This window comes from Hippoglossus stenolepis, chromosome 11, assembly GCF_022539355.2.
Source record: "Hippoglossus stenolepis isolate QCI-W04-F060 chromosome 11, HSTE1.2, whole genome shotgun sequence".
In the NCBI taxonomy this organism is placed as follows: Eukaryota; Metazoa; Chordata; class Actinopteri; order Pleuronectiformes; family Pleuronectidae; genus Hippoglossus; species Hippoglossus stenolepis.
In genome coordinates, this window is record NC_061493.1 from 15,250,111 (window position 1) to 15,266,803 (window position 16,693).

General features: G+C 41.3%; 2 protein-coding genes across 4 annotated transcripts in view; one reads left to right on the plus strand and one right to left on the minus strand.

Moving 5' to 3' along the window:
* Positions 1–3,672: 3,672 nt before the first annotated feature.
* Positions 3,673–10,051, minus strand: LOC118118221 (NAD-dependent protein deacylase sirtuin-5, mitochondrial). Of its 2 annotated transcripts, none has more exons than XM_035171235.2 (9): positions 9,917–10,051; positions 8,107–8,214; positions 7,725–7,858; positions 6,889–7,114; positions 6,500–6,587; positions 6,335–6,388; positions 5,222–5,345; positions 4,953–5,068; positions 3,673–4,682 (listed from the first exon to the last, which is right to left on the minus strand). In XM_035171235.2, exons 2-9 carry the CDS (start codon positions 8,204–8,206, stop codon positions 4,610–4,612), a joined length of 915 nt encoding a protein of 304 aa, XP_035027126.1. In that variant the 5' UTR covers positions 8,207–8,214; positions 9,917–10,051; the 3' UTR covers positions 3,673–4,609. The 2 variants fall into 2 exon arrangements, with proteins under 2 accessions (XP_035027126.1, XP_035027127.1); XM_035171236.2 differs by having other exon boundaries at positions 9,961–10,042.
* Positions 10,052–11,428: 1,377 nt separating this feature from the next.
* Positions 11,429–16,693, plus strand: part of LOC118118267 (phosphatase and actin regulator 1) — a 47,324-nt gene continuing 42,059 nt past the window's right edge. The window contains exon 1 of one of the 2 annotated variants that reach the window (XM_035171316.2): positions 11,429–11,633. In XM_035171316.2, coding sequence (XP_035027207.1) covers positions 11,522–11,633 — 112 coding nt within the window. In that variant the 5' untranslated portion in view covers positions 11,429–11,521. The remainder of the gene's footprint in view (positions 11,634–16,693) is intronic. The other variant, XM_035171318.2, reaches the window with a different exon arrangement.

Consider the following 16,693-nt stretch of genomic DNA (forward strand, 5'->3'; position numbering starts at 1 on the left):
GCATCTTTAAGCTCCTCCTTTTTTTGAGATCCTTACTTTGTGCTTTATGTAAAAAAGAATGTCCATGAATGTCTTCAAAAGACTCTATAATCATCTTTGCAAGCTGACATACAGACATTATACAGCTTTGAATATCCTGCATACCAGAGCAAAGCGGGTTTTTAGAGAGACAGTGATGGTGGCAGAAGTCAGAGATGGTCGGAGCTGGAGTCAGATGCCTGTGATGCTGGTCAACAGACAACCAAGACAATTAATATCGAGTCAATTGAGGTCAGTTATATGGGAATGATCGAAGAGACCAAAAACAGAGCAGGCTGATGGGAGGCCTGACGGATGAGACTCAACAACACTCGGAAAGGCCTGATATCGAATAGGAATTGGATATTGAATTTCAGAGACACAAACAAGATTCAGTGAGCAGGGAGGGGGAGATCACCACCCCCTCACATGTTCCCCCCCCCCGGTGCTGTTTTCATAGAAGCCGAATACTTCTCTGTGCGAGGTGAGGCCCATGATCAATAACCGCGAGAAAGTGGCCGCTCGCCTTGATCCTAATTAGTGCAGGGTTAGAGCAGATTAGCCTGCACCTGAGCCCCTATCTCAGCCTTTCTCCAACAACAACTCACTTCCAATCAGGCTTCCTAGAAATCCAGCATCAGCAAAACACAGGGATTTAGATTACAGGGAAAGACACCTCAGTTAGTGCAGAACTCTCCTTTGTTCTTCGTCTCATTGTGGGAATATCAAGCTTTTATCATACATCTTTCAAAGAGTGGTGGGGCGGGTGATTAGCGACACTAATTAGTGCTAATAATAATGGTTGTTGTGGAAAACGAGGGATTAACTACAAAACCTTTATTATCAAAGCTGAGTCCGTTAAACAGAGAGTTCAGGGAAAGGTTAGGGTGAGGAGACCATGAGGAGATTAGTGTGTGGTGGTAGCACTTTGTGTGTGTGTGTGTGTGTGTGTGTGTGTGTGTGTGTGTGTGTGTGTGTGTGTGTGTGTGTGTGTGTGTGTGTGTGTGTGTGTGTGTGTGTGTGTGACAAGCCACAGTCTCCACCCCTTCATTGTTATGAATTGAAAGTTATAAATAGAAAATACAGAGACCTGCATAAGCCTCTGCCATTCTGGTACTAGTGTATTTTAAGTTTCAATTTTCAAAATGCTACAAATTTTTGGAGGCTCATCAATTGAATTGAGGATTAAGATAAAAAAAATATACATATATATATATATATATCAATACAGTTTGACTTAATTTTTTTTCCAACTGTTTTTGGAATGAAATAATATAACATATCAATATAACATACTTTCTGTTTTTGGGTCTGACGCTGCTTATAAAAACCTTGGTAATATAAAATACATTTACTATATCAAATGCCCTTTTAAGATCCATTTTTCACATTGAACCTGATCAAATGGGTAAATAAAGGAAACTGTGATTTGTGGACCCAGACTGGTTCTTAAAAACATTGTTTACTATTTCTGAGATGTTTGATATCTTGTTACGGTTATTTTGAAAGGTACTTTTGAAATAAAATATTATTAGTATTTTTTATTTTTATTGTTATTGTTATTATTATTATTATTAGTAGTGTTATTATTATTACAATTATTATTATTATCATAAATAAGTGTGTTTATCAGTGTAATATTTACAGGAAGGCACTCAGACTGACCTGCTTTGGTCTGACACTTCTCCAATGAAAAAGCACATCAGTACACATGACAACATACACACACACACACACACTATTCCCCCTGTTGCAAGTTAACGTGCACACACTCACACCAATGTACATTTATCCAGCTTGCCATCGAATACCAATCTCAGGCATTTCCAAACACACAGACTCCCACTAAATTTCTCACAAAGTCAATCACACACACACACACAAAAACAAACACACTGACACTCACATTAAAACCAATATATGCCTGCACACACATACACAAACGCCATCTCCCAGTTAATCTACCTCCTCATTCAAAGAGACAGAGGGATATTTGTAGAGCTGCCACCAATGATGATGACTCCATTAACCCAGTGACTTTTGGGTCAGACGAGGACCTTTTCCACTTTCCACTATTTCATTCACATTCATGAATGAGCTGCAGGCGGCCTTGTTCACATCAGCTCCACAAATGACAGCATCAGACATGTGAGGTTTCTTTAAAGTGCCTCTCCATGTACTTTTTCTCCTGATGACAAATGGGACTTGGCCTTTCGTCTTCTTGAAGGGAAGCAGGGGCAAGAGAAGCGTAAATGAGGAAATCTAATCATGGCTAAGATAATGATGATGATGATGGTGTACATCAACAGGTGGAGATAGTTTACAGAGGACAGAAGGATTTAATTTGGGCTGTAATTGTCAAGCAGAGAAAGCGAGTGGAGCGCCGCCACAGTCGAGCCGGAATAACACTTGAGAGGAAATAGTGTTGGGTTATTTTCACAGTACATGTGCTGTCTCAACTATGTGGACCAACTGCGGCATGTCTGTGGTTTTGTGTTGCGGTCCTGCTGCTGTGTGGACAAAAATGTACAAGAGTGCTGAAGCTACAACGGGCATGAAACAAATTAACCCTGAGTTATTCCCCTAAAATGCAAAAGATAGATTATGTGTTTGTGTGTGTGTCTCTCACACAGGTACACACTCTCCTGAGATAACTCTGTTATGACTCATTACATTATCATAACACTGTCTAATGAACATAACCTTCCTCATCTAATCCGAATGACTCCTGGCCCTCCGTCTCACTCATTTCCACGGAATGACTTAACCATGTTAGTCCAGTCAGTCAATGAAGACAAACACCTTTTAAGAGTTGGAGCTTTGTCCTCAAGGAGACATTAAGGTCCAGTCTTTCATAAATTGGGTGTTCATGGGATGATTAACAGCAGAGGAAACAAAACATATTTCTGCTACATGATATTTTTAATTACCTTCCTATGATATTTGCATTTTTTCTGTTGATCATGACCTTCTGATCCTGATGAGGTTTATGTTTTCATCTGTGTTTGATTATTAGTTAGCTGGATTACGCAAAAACTAAGACCACAAAACTTGGGGGAAGGATGCTGTATGGGTCAGGGAAGAACTCATTAAATGTTGGTGCGGATCCGCATCAGGAGGCAGATCCCCGTCTTTGAAATTGCGAGATTTAACATCTTTGTTGCTTTCGCAGAGAACAGTTCATGGATCTTGATGAAAAACATCAGGCATGTTTAGGGGCCTGATATTCATGGTTGTGTGTGATTTGGTGCAGATCCAAATAAAAATCTGGATCGAGTGAAATTAAATGTGGTTTCATAAGGGGATTGTTGGGCCTTGCAATAAATCAAACAAGTCAATCCTTGACCTGTCACAGCTTATAACTGGAGACCAATGGTCAAATGTTGAACGGGGGGAATATTGCACTCGGCTTCAACCTAAAAAAGGAAATAATAATAAAAGCTCAGATGAAGTTTCTTAAGAGATTATTTTAAAGAAAAAAAAACTTGGAAGTGTATATGAGGTTGTTTTGTGTCCCTCTCTGAATGTAGTTAAATAGTGTATCGCTTTAGAAGCTACATGCTGGCCTCTACTGTTCATTTTGGGTACATACAGTGTTGTGCACTCCATCGTAGCTCAACCAAAGCAATGGGACAATGACACAAAAACAGCAAATGTACATGTAGTGTTTTAATTGTTATACTCTGTATCATTGCATTGAAAGGTTTAATAGAAGAAATCATAAACAGTTTGAGCAAAAAAGTCATCAAAAAACAGGTCATGTTGATAAATATTATATGGTTGATTTAATTTTTTAGACAATTTCTATCAACTGTGATTGAACATATATATTTTTTTGAAAACAGACACTAAACTGTGTAAAAAAGTATCATGGATGACCCATGACATGTAACTTTACTCATACAGAGTAGACAACACGACAACAGGAGTGAAAAGACGTTTTCCTCTTGAGCGTCTCTGTTTTGGTCAAAATCAAACTCTGCACTCGGCTACATCTCTGTAACAGTGGTTGATTTTCACTTGAGGTCTATAGCGAGCATCTTGGTCAAGGTTGTGTAAACAGTTTTGAAAGGCACTAGATTAGTTTTCGGTCTGTACAGCTGTTCATTTGGTGGAAAGAGAAAAAGGGAATATTATCAATTGGCCCCGGGAGGAATATATCATTCAAAAGCATGATTTGAAAGCACAGTATATATATATATATATATATATATATATATAATATAACAATCCCTGACCAGCATCTCATATGTTAAGAATAACAACATCCTCTGATACCTGAGGAAATGTTTTCCTATGCAAAGAACTACATCCATAGTGCATTTTCTTTCTTATATCACCCTGCATAGATTCTGCTGAACTCTAAGCAGCAAAAATCCCATTTCCAGTTAAGCGAGCTATATATTCAAGTATTAAAAAGATCCATATCAAAGTCTTAAAAATGCTAAATTATTTACAGCTCTTCCTCTACCGAGCATTAACAGCATAACGTGATTTTAAAGGCAAAGACTTGGAGGAATGCTGTGAAAGCCCACAGCTCTGGGTTGCATTAGATTATAGAGGAAGCCACAGACTGCTGTCTGTAAAGTCACTAAATGACCTCGGACTCGTGTCGTGCCAAAGCTGGAGGCAGCGTCGCTCCGCAGAGACCCTGGAAATGGTACCTGTGCCACACAGAGAAAAACAAGGAGACACTGACGGTCAGGACTTTAGGTCAACATGTAAACAGTCACTCATGTAGGTAAAAGTGCATTGGCGTGGGCGACTGATTCAAGGTTGACAAATATTTTGAAGGGGCCTGGGTTTTTCCCATGACGCCAGGAGATGGTGCTAAATATCAACATAAACATGCGTCTGGTTTTATTTATTATTTAAACAAAGTCATGATATTTTTTGTTTATCCAACATGCACTTGGTTTCCTGGCCCAACTTACGTAAAGTATTCGGTTTTCGGTGTTGTTTGTGTGTTGAACTCTGCCACTGGGATGCCTCTGGATGCAACCCGGGGCCCAAACATGGCTGCCGGGTAGACGATTGAAGATGTGCCCACCTACAGGTAAACCACAGAGGGCAGCAACAACAGCATCAACTTAAAATCTACTGTACAGTACTATTTCTGGAAAAATATTGTGTTGTATAATAATATTACACAAGAGAAGAATATGACATGTGTGCAGTGCATGTAAAAATGAGGATAACTCACCACCAGACAGAGGTCACAGATTTCCATCTCTTTTTCCACTTTGGTCAGGATGTGAGAGTCCAGGGTTTCTCCGAAGAACACCACGTTGGGCCTGAGCAGACCACGGCACCCGCTCTCTTCACACCTTGACACAGCAGCACCAAACAGACTTTAGATGATTAACTGTTCCATAACAGTCAGACAGAGCACTTCATTAATGCACCGAGTTCTTCATGTTTCAAAGTTATACCCTGTGTTCCTGCACTCTTAGTTGTTGTTTACAAAATTGTGAATTTGTATTTAAACTCAATTCCTCGTCCATGTGCAAATCTTTGGCCATACTTCTTAGGACTGCTTTCTAGCTGAGAGGAAATTTGAAATATTCACAGTACACCAGTGCCCCCCCATGGAAGCCCTGCCTTCACTATTGGTAACACAGGACTCAAGGAGAGCATAATGAAAACACATGTAAACCAAAAAGAAAACTAAAGGCAGAAATGGAAAAGGTCATGGAAGCACAGAGCTAATTTGATTTTGGCTTCATTTAATTTGTGCTCACTCTGATTTAACAAGGCAGCAACTCATTACACAGTCAGACCCAGTGGTGGGATTTGTCTGACATTGTTTAGCTCGGGAAAAAATGTAATGTACCAATGCTACATATACATTATAGATATGCAATGTCATTAAATGGACTTCAAAGAAGAAAGGGAAAAGAACTTTAGAGGATTTCAGATGCACAACACTTCTTCTAACAACTACATTTATGAGCCAATGCAACAGGTGGTGAGGGAGAGCCGGGACAGAGCTGATCAGGAAGGAGCAGCAGGTCCGACAGAAGCTCACAACAGAGCAGGTGGAGGGTGGAGATGAGGGCTCATACATCTAATCCAAGAATATCAAAATAACTCGAGCAAAGTTGTTGTCTGCATGCCATTGGTTGTATTTAAAGATCCCACAAGTTATTGATTACTAAGTTAGAGTTTAATTAGATCGAATTCTCCCGTCCCCGAGATGAGAGTGAACCTCTTTAAGGATTTTTTAAAAATCCAGGCACAGCTTGAAGCTGAGAACCAACACAAAAATCTCAGCGAGTCTGACCCCATTATTTACATCAAGTGACATGAATCCCACCTTGGCAGTTTATCCACTGGAATCTGGGCATCAGCAACATCTGGGTCAGGTGACCTGTTCATTAAGGGATCAGACACAGTGGGTTAATGCAAACACGGATCAAGCTGATGAGATTAGGCTCAAATCCTGCATGTTTATCAGCGTGTGTGAGCTGCTGCCTCTTACCCGTTGTCCTTAAGGGCAGCGCATATGGGGCTACGCTTGTTTACGGTCACATCTCCACAACTCACACAGCGTGTCTCCATGAGGCTGCCTGCAATAACACACAGAGAACACAGCTGTTTCAGCATTTAGACCAGCACATGCAGACAAAGACACTCTCACGTCCAGACTATAACGTATAATCCAGACTTTTACCAGAAGACCAAATCTTTTGTTAGAAAGGCTCATTCAATTTAAAGCTAGAATGGCCCTCAGTAGAGCACATACCTCCGCCAAGGCCCAACAGTCCCTTTAAATTGAATCCAACCGTACCACATTACACACATTCATAGATATCTTTCTCCTAAACATGGCAGATTTCTTTCATTAAAAAGGAGGCAATAAAGATTTACCATGAATCTTGAGTATGTGTTTGGACCCGGCCTGTCGGTGAAGGTCATCCGTGCACTGGGTGATGACAACCACGGAGCGTCCCTGCTTCCTCAGCCGGGCCTCACACTCCGATATAGCAAGATGGGCAGCGTTGGGTTTCTTGTTCAACGCCAGCTCCCTCCTGTAGTGGTAGAACTCCCAGACCCGAGACGGCGTGCGAGAGAAGGCCTCTGGAGTGGCCAAGTCCTAAGGATGCATCAGCGTTTAATGTTTTCGGTCAAGGCTCAAAAGCTAAGAAGCAATCGAAGGTGTCATTTTCAGAGTTAAGAATTAGACAGATAACAAACAGCATTTCCCACATAATAGCCGACAGGAGGGTGAGATGGGCGGCAAGGAGTGGCTGAGGGATTTAATGAAATAAGACTTTACCTATTTGAAAAAGTAATAAAATTAGGAAATCAATATGTGGCAGTTAAAGCTGGTGTTGTGGCAATCTGCCATAAATAAATCTATGTATAGATAATGAAAGGCAGCACAGATTAAGTTTGAATACGTCAATTAAGCAGGATTGGATTAAAAATAACTGTTGATTCTTTACTAGGCGTTAATCCTGCTGCAGCCCACGACAAGAATCCAAATTATGCAACAAACACCATTTCTCTCTGTCGTGGCTGCTGCTGCTCAGATAAATCCACTGAGCAGTTAAGATGTATTATGTAAACATAAAATACACACACATTTCACACCAACAACTCTGAACCACAGCTGGAAATCAGGCCCAACACAAGACTGTGACCTACATTAAAAAAAAAAAAGACAAATAAATTATCCCAGAACCCTGTTTTCTTGACATTACCTGAGACTGCCATTTCCTCCACTTCTCATGCTCTCTCCTGAAGGTCGGTACTCCGCTCTCAGCACTCACACCGGCCCCTGTGATGATGACTATGTGCTTGGCTTTGGAAAAGACATCCCGGAATTCAGACATATCTGGGAAAACAGACAAAGTACTATAAGGCAATTGAAAACAGGTGGGTAGATTTTTGCTTGAGTAGTCCTCAAACAATATGTCCTGATAAGTGTACATACACAGCACTAAGTTTTACAATTGGTAGTTAAAAATTTTGAAAAATGGAGTTATAGTGTTCTTGGTGCCCCTTCCACACACCTTGCATTAGTAAAATCTGTTAATGACCTGAAACGTCATTCATTACAAACTCTAGTACTTTTCATTTTACCTGAGTTGGGTCTTACTGTGTCTTTCAAAAGTCCTTGAGTCACGTGCGTGGAGCACATGCGCCGACCAAGGGCAAACAGGGCCCGAGTTTGGAGAAGCATTGTCGTTACTGTTTCAGAAGAACAAAGAGAGAAAAAAATGGATTATCTCACAGCCCCACATTTTAAATGTAACTTCCTATTTCGGCAAACTTATTATTTTCTTCTGCAGCCTGTGGTGCAGATGTGCAGAATTAACCTTGATCCTTCAAGCTTTAATGGAGTCTCTTCACAAACACAAATTGTGCAGCTGAGTATTGTTCAAACTTAGTTGGTTGGTTTATTGTACCACGTAGGGAAGATTCAGTTTCGCAGCACTGCACATTCACATTCACATTCAGCCAACCATGCTCAAGGACAGTTCATTAATATGAAACAGTGACTGACAGTTAAGAGCTGGGTTGGCAGCGGAATATCTGGGCTTAGCCACAGTGGGCCTTGTTCCACATTATTGACCTTATACCTGTGTCCTGATGGCATCATGTTAAAACAGCAGCTGAGTGAGTTGGTGATGTCATGTGCTACTGAGGTTGCAATGCAAGTGATGGCCTTAGACTTTAGTTCAGAGAGGTCGGGTTTGGGACGACCTGTTATTTTGGCTGCAGATTCGGTTATGAATCCGGCAAAGACTACTATATTACAAAGAGAGGATGGCATGTGGTGAATTGTGATCCATAGGCCACGACCACCACTATCTGGATCTACCAGGGATGACGCGGATTCTTCCAAACTTAAAAAGGTTAAGAATATTTTATTTAACTGGACACTCTCAAAACTTTCCAGCTCATAAGGATTAAACATTTTTCTGCAAAGCAAGCTGACATGATTTTTTTTGTGCAGACTTACAATTGATGCCACTGGACTAAATTTGATTATACGTCATGTATATCCAACTAATGTCTATAAACTGGTGGGTACATATTTGGTGTAATAATGTAAACACAAAGACATACACACAAGTAGGGCTAGGCAATATGGATTTCATCAAAATACAAAAATAATATCAGTCCATATCAATAATCACAATAAATGCCTTGTTATTATTTCTTTTTGGTTTAAACACTGATTTTTGGTCCTGGGTGAAGGTTTTAAATAAGTCTTTATGAGCAGAGAAAGACAAACAGCCAAACATTGAACCGTTGTTATATTGCTCTTGATAAAACTATACAGGGATTATTGTTTTATTACCCATCCCTAGGGAACAAGCCCTATTCTGTGTGTGGGGGTTACATAACTGTGTCAACATGTGAGAATGAAAAAGAGACGTGGTTGTAAGAAGGCTTGTGGGGAAGTTGTGCAATCAGGAGTCTTGGATTCTGGCCCCGATAAGGACACAAATATGTAAACGGCCAACTTAGACATAGTTTCAGTCTATTTGAAAACAAAATAAAAGAACTGGGCGCGTCCCCACAAGGCTGAACAAACACAAAACCAGTTCCACAGGCTGCTCAGACAAGTCAGAGAGCTGCGGACACACTGCGAGTTTCCACATGTTGCAGCTGAGTTACACTGCGGAGACAACACACCAACAACTTTACGCCCAGAAACGAGAAAACACTCGAAGTACATGTGGCTAACACGTAGTTTAGTCCCTAACAAACGCGTACAAATACACAAAGTTTCATGCTAAACGTTGTTGGAGTTTGTTAGCTGTCAAATACGCAGGAACTTAAATACGCACCCGAACGTGTACTTCTGTGTACTTCCCGCTGCAAACAGAACCAGTACGCGTGTGTTTGACTGAACTCGTCTCACTAACTTTGAAGTACTCACCAGGTTTGTGATGTTTCGTGTTTCTGTGCAGAAGAAGAACTCACCGCCGCTTGTTTACTTGTATCACTGCAACCAACGCGAGAAGCCGTAAACGTGCCGCACTGTCGTAAAAACCCTACACGCGTCAAACGGAAGTCTGTTTATTTACTGTCACGTCAGCTGATCGCGTCCTGTGTGGAGCACGTATCTGCAATGTTTATATATATATAGAAGTTGGTGAAAAGAGTTAGAAACACTACTAGTACTACTATACTACTACTACTACTAATAATAATAATAATAATAATAATAAATAATAATAATAATATAATAATAATAATAATAATTAAAAGAGAATAATAGAAGAAGAAGAAGAAGAAGAAGAAGAAGAAGAAGAAGAAGAAGAAGAAGAAGAAGAAGAAGAAGAAGAAAAGGAATCTGCAGTATAATAAACTGAATATATTTGATTACCGACCTCTAGAGCATTTATGATAACTCATTATTTTATTATATATATATTTCATTTATTTATTTACTTCTCTCTTCAATTAAATTTGTTTTACATCTCATAATTTATTTAATTGAAGCTACAGTATCTATTGAGCCTTGTGTGTTAGATGGTGTTTCAGAGAGCCACCTGGTGGTAGACTGCTGTAAGTGCACTTCATTCAGGATGATTCATTCATTCTCCTCGAGTCTGAGACAGAGCAGCTCACCCATAGACTGAATATAAGGAGCTCACCAGGCTGCAGCCAACACAAGAGATCTCAGGCTGTTTGTGTTTGTTTTGACCAAACTCAAGAGACACCGTCAGAACAATACACACACTAAATCTGAAAATATCTAAAGTGAAGCATGGTCTTATTATTTTTACTAACAATTTTTCTTCTGGTGGGACAATAGAGATGCAAACTAGATTAAAATCATCAAAACCATTTGAAGTGTAAAACTACATCTCCCAATATCATGTACATCATTTGTTATTTGTTTGCCTATCTCCAATAATTTAGTAGTACGTAATTGTTTAGTTGTATAATGTATGGTATACTACATAGAGCAGTAATGGGAAAGCCGTACAATTTATTATAAAATATCACTAACCTTACTTATTCATATTATTAATTCTGTAACATATTAGGCGATACATTTTATATTTTGTGCAATACATATTTCATATATTTCAATATATATATGTATGTTTTTAATTCAATTTTGTATTTTAGGTATGTATTTTAAAGAAATGTATATACACATGCCATATTTTCATATCTAATTCTGAATTTATAGGATTTATAAGATATAAAGCTAGTCAATGAATGTGTTCATTATTATTATATTATTATAATATATTATTATTAAATAAAAAATCATATTCTGCTGTTGACAAGGAATAAAGTGTGTGTGTGTGTGTGTGTGTGTGTGTGTGTGTGTGTGTGTGTGTGTGTGTGTGTGTGTGTGTGTGTGTGTGCGTGTGAACTTCCTCCTCCCCCATCGTCAGTACCTCCCAGTGTGTGAGTGGTCGCGGTTCCTGCGTGTGCCCGAGCAGTGGTCCAGCCTCAGCAGCAGCAGCAGCGGCAGCAGCAGCAGCAGCAGCAGCGGCTCTTCACTTGACTCTGGTTCACATTGATGGCGACCACCACAGACAGCAGCACAGACCGCAGAGCGATCAGGAGACTCCGCTCCAAGAGCGACACCCCGTATCTGGTTGAAGCCCGACTCTCCTTCAACCTGCGGACAGGTAGGAGCGCTGAGCTCCCAGTATGGGTTTGTCTGTGGGTGGACTGGGTGGTTAGGATCATAGCCTGTGTATTACCACAACATCCCCACAGCCTGTTATTCTGAGGGACTTTTTGCTTTAAGATTTATACATCCAAATGTTATTGATGGAAGGGGGCTCATATTATTCTAAGGACATGAGGGGTCGTGAATCATTACGCAACTTTGTGGACTGAACGACCCTGTTACTGATGTTTCCGCAATAAAACGTCACAATGCTCCATCATGTTCGTTCACACCCTTTTATTCACTTCATGGGAGGTTGTTGGTTGTAGTCAGCGCTTGGTAACATCCACCGCTGTAATTCAACGCAGTTACATAATGTGAAGAGGCTCCAACGTGACCTGTAGTAGCCCGAGCTGTGCCAGTGGTTGTGGTGCACAAAATCGGATGAGGGTGGTATCCGGCTTATTCGGAGTCGTTTGTAGATTTTAATCACTGCATTTTAAACTGCTGTCAAGGATCCCATGGTGATGCCCATAGTGGTGCGCTGCCTTCTGCCTCCACCAGCCTCCAGTTGCATCCCCTGTTACCATGGTGACTTGGCATTTTGTGCTGACTGAGTCAACAGGATTCAGATCTGTTTGCACGACAGCGTGATCATGATACGAGCTGTGTGTTTGAAAATAGATCTCCTGGAAGTCGTTTTACTGGAGGATCTGTGATGTCTGTGTGTGGCAGCGCTCGGTCAAAATGGGCTATTATCTCGTTCACATTCAAATGAGTGAAGCCCACGTGTTTGATCATTTGAATGACATCACAAGTCTTGCATTTGCTCCTCTAAATGTACTGAAATACTGGGCATGGAACATATTAGTGCAAGTGTATAGTGCAAGCACCTCAGCCTGCTGGTGTCGCACCCATCTGGCCACTCAGCACTGTGTGTGAGACGAGCACCACGCCTATAGCTCGCTGTGATGTTTGGATGTCGGCCAGTTCATTGTTGGGTTTCATAGAGCATGTGCAGTTTGGGCAGATGATTTGTTTAACATTTCTCTTCAATAATTTTATAGTGTCTTTAGATTTGCTTTTGTTCTTTTGTGTATTATTGTCCATAAATAGTGTTGCATATATGTAAACTTAGTGAGTGTGTGTGTGTGTGTGTGTGTGTGTGTGTGTGTGTGTGTGTGTGTGTGTGTGTGTGTCCATTAAATTGTGTGAAGGGGGTGCTTTAACATGACGAGGTGGGCGGTAGCCTTGGGAGAGGTTTGCACTCGCTTCTAGTTATTTTTCAATTAATCATTTCGTCTTAAAAAAAAAAAAAAAAGTAAAATGACGAGCAGAATTCCCCGGAATATTTAGGCTGCTTTGTTTTGTCCAACCAACAGTGACAGAGTCCAAAGATATACAATTTAGGAAGATTTAAAATTGAGTAATGCAGCAAAACCTCAGATTTAAAGAGTTGGAACCAATGAAGTGGCTTTGGAAATAATTTCTGCATGAAGTAGAGTCTGTGTTATCTCAAGTCAGGACACCAGCAAGAGGCTGGACTGTTACCAGAAGGTCATCAGATCATAAAGTAACCGCACTCTGCTCCAGTGCAGCTTCTCAATTGAAGCTTCTCAGTTTAAACCTGGGCGTTGCTGGAAAAGAGCAACGGTTCCCAGTTGTGATCTTCAGGCTAATGAATCTTAAAAAATAATAAGAATAATGATAATAATAATAAAAGGCCTGCAGCATGGTGTTCTCTGATAAGCCTTTGCAGCTCTAGGTGGCTCCTCTCATGCCAGTGAGTGTTTGGCCTGCGGAGACAAAGCTTGTTGTCAGTGACGGGCCGCTGCCATTTGTCTCTCTGCTCCTTTTTATTCCCGCACTCTACAACGGCCTCACACAAAGCGTGAGGGTGGTGTGGGGGCGATTTGTACAACGGCGCTGTTGACTCACTTCCACCTGAAGAAGTGGAGCAGGATTTAGCTTTTCTTATCGCCAAGGAAACCAAAAGTCTCGTGTTTGTGTGCCCAGGTGCTTGATAATGATAAATGATCAGAGCTGCAAAGGACTGGAAACAACAAGCGAGCAATTATCTGTGTTTGGCTCCAGACGAGACAATAGCTGTGGTTTCTATTTGTTTTTTTGGGGCCATTATAACACACACAACCTAATATTTTACAAAAATGATGAGGTAACAGAGACACAGGTCAAAATGTATTGTTTTTATGTAAAGTACTTTATTTTGGAGCCAGTGGAAATGTTTTCATCAATGAACTGCTATGATTCCACTTTTTTATGCAACGCTTTCAGGTCTATAATGAAAATGCTGCCAACCTGGCATCTGCTGCTCTGTTACTAAGTTGTGTGATTAGTTTTGATGTGTGTTGAGTTTGTCCGTGTGAAGATTTGGAGATGACACCTCACAGCCAACTCTACTGTTCTGTGTGAAAACAGCTAATATAAATATTTGTTTATTCCCTGGTGCTGATACACGGATCAGTGAGTCCCAATAGGGATCCAGGGTTAGACTTTTTGCAGGAACGAGGCTGTAGCATACAAATGATGACGCACCCCGCGGGCCTCTAATGGAATCAGGGAGAATGTATGAAACATCGCTTTATTGCATCGGCGTGTTTAGCATCTGCACTAATCTAATTTGCCCAACAGTTAAATGGCCCAGCGGGCAGTCGCAGAGATATAAAGATATAATGGCATCAGTTACTGTGCGGCTATTAACAACAGTGTCACCTGTCATAAAATATTAAAGCGCGGAGGTGTGGATGGATGGTTGACCTACTTCACAGGTTTGATTTCAATCATTACTGCCTGTTATGGAGCTTCTCGCCATCAGCTCAGCCTCGCCCTCTCACCCACTCTCTCTCACCCACACACACACACACACACACACACACACACACACACACACACACACACACACACACACACACACACACAGAGTCTGTAACGTAAACGTAACCTTAACCTTAATATATGTGTTCACCTTAAAATTGAATAACTTACATTATGAGGACTTGCTTTTTTGTCCCCATAAGGAAGACATGTCCCCTGTGTTTACAGGTCCCCACAACATGAGTACTACCTGGATAACACACACACAAACAGGTTTGCGCAGCTATCCTTATTAGGACTTTGCATTGACCTTCATTCATTGAAGACAGCCTAAACAAAACCTTATCTCTAACTTTAACCACGACTAGATCACATCTAACCTTAACCTTAACCAGGACCTCAGAAATTAAGTTTTGCTTCATTACGACTGGGCTTTGGTCCCCATGAGGACTGCTGGTCCTGATGAAGTCAGTGCTGCAAAAGGTCCCAAAAAGTAACAAAAACGAATACACACACACACTGGACCAGCAGCTGAGAGATCACAGTGTTTGTGGAGCTGGAATCATCATTGTTTACTTAAGGATCGTGCCCATTAGCCCAGAGGCAGAGATGTGTGCATGTGTATTTGGGTGTGCATGTCCGGGTGCTCCGCCCCATGTTAGTGAGCCGCCTGTGGACGCCAGCGTCCGTCTCACTGGAAGAGGTTGGCTTGTTTTAATTTGCTCATCACTCAGCGGCTCAAGTCCCATCTGCTTTCTGTCCTCAGACTCGTGCCACACAGAAGAAACTCTCCCAGTCACCGCACTTTAGATTTGCCACTAATGTTCCTTTGCTGAAGAGATCAGACATTTTGAGTTGCTCACATTATCAGGCAGACCTTTTTCCTCTCTGTCCGCTGCTTTGTTTCTCTCCATTCTGCAAACTGCTCGGCTCTTAACGCTCTTTGAAATAAATTGATACTCAACCGATTTCAATGACATTTTTCTTTACTTTCGTTAACATCGTGAGATCGGACATTTTACATTTTCCTTGATTTATCAGAGAATAATTCATGGGTCTTGATGAGGAGACTGATATTTATGGGTTTGTGCAATTTGGTGCGGATAGAAATAAAAATACAGATCTGGTAAATTTATATGTGGTTTCATAAGTGGACTGTTGGCGAAATGATGCGCTCTACTGAGTGCCATCATAATTTCCTATAAAATCGAATACGTTCTCTACCGGCTTATAGCCGTGCAATAATTTGTGCATGGCTCAAGAATACCATGTTTATGCAGCATATCAGAATCGCACTACTTAGTCATTTTCTTGTTTTTCTATGCACCTCGCAGCCTCGACACACTGGTCAGCTCATCCTCGCAGGCTCTGGGTCTTCTCTGGTCTGCACTGGCATATGTGGAGTTAATCACAGCACGCCCACTGTACAGATGTTAATTGGGATGAGCAGATGGATGCAGTGTAGAGGTGTTTGGATGCCGGTGGCTGGGACTGTCACCTTTATACCTGGCCTGAATGCAAATGGAAAAACTGAAGGAGCCAAGACTTGGCTGCATTGCAGTTGTATAGGGGAACAGATAAAACGGGTACTTCCCCTATAGCTTTTGTGCAAGTGTGCAGTTGCATTACAATTCAAATTTGCAAGCCTAACTGAAACAGTGTTTGGATGTGTGCATGTACTCTCGTATCACAATTGAATGTTCAACCAGGCTCCGTGTTGCAGCCACATTAAGCTAAAAAAAGCTAAACTCAACTCATTTACCACCCACCGGCCCCTGCCTCTCTCTCTCTCTCTCCCTTTGCTGCTTCTGTTGCAGTCTGTGTGCAGTGAGCACTGCTGTCCGAAAGAGTACGATCAATACTCGGCAGCTGCATGGTGGGACAGGACACGTTTCTGCTGCAGAGCTATATGTTCCTGCTGGGTTTACCTGAGGGTTCATTGTACAGTTAGTGGAGCACTTCATGCAGCTACTGGCCAGGACTCAAGCACAACCTCTCAAGCAGGACATGCATGCAGTTCAGAAATGATTTGCATAGTCACTCTCATTGAAGAGGGTCTAGTCAGATTATCCAGAATTCAAAAAGCAGCTGCAAGGTGACTACAAGGTCAAGACATGGCGGAATGTGCCATCGCCACTTTGAGCTGTCAGTCCTTGCTTCAGAGGGAAAGAGAATTTCAGATTAACTCCTGGGCCGGGGCAACATTGCAGGCTCTGCTGAATGTGGAATATTTTTAGACAT

Bases quoted from the DNA above. Each gene is read 5' to 3' on its own strand.
- LOC118118221 (XM_035171235.2), bottom strand. From the start codon at position 8,206: ATGCTTCTCCAAACTCGGGCCCTGTTTGCCCTTGGTCGGCGCATGTGC. The intron at 7,115-7,724 runs GTAATGTCAAGA...ATGCATCCTTAG, and splicing joins GGAGGAAATGGCAGTCTCAG to GACTTGGCCACTCCAGAGGC. The intron at 5,346-6,334 runs GTGGGATTCATG...TGCTGTGTCAAG, and splicing joins CCAGTGGATAAACTGCCAAG to GTGTGAAGAGAGCGGGTGCC.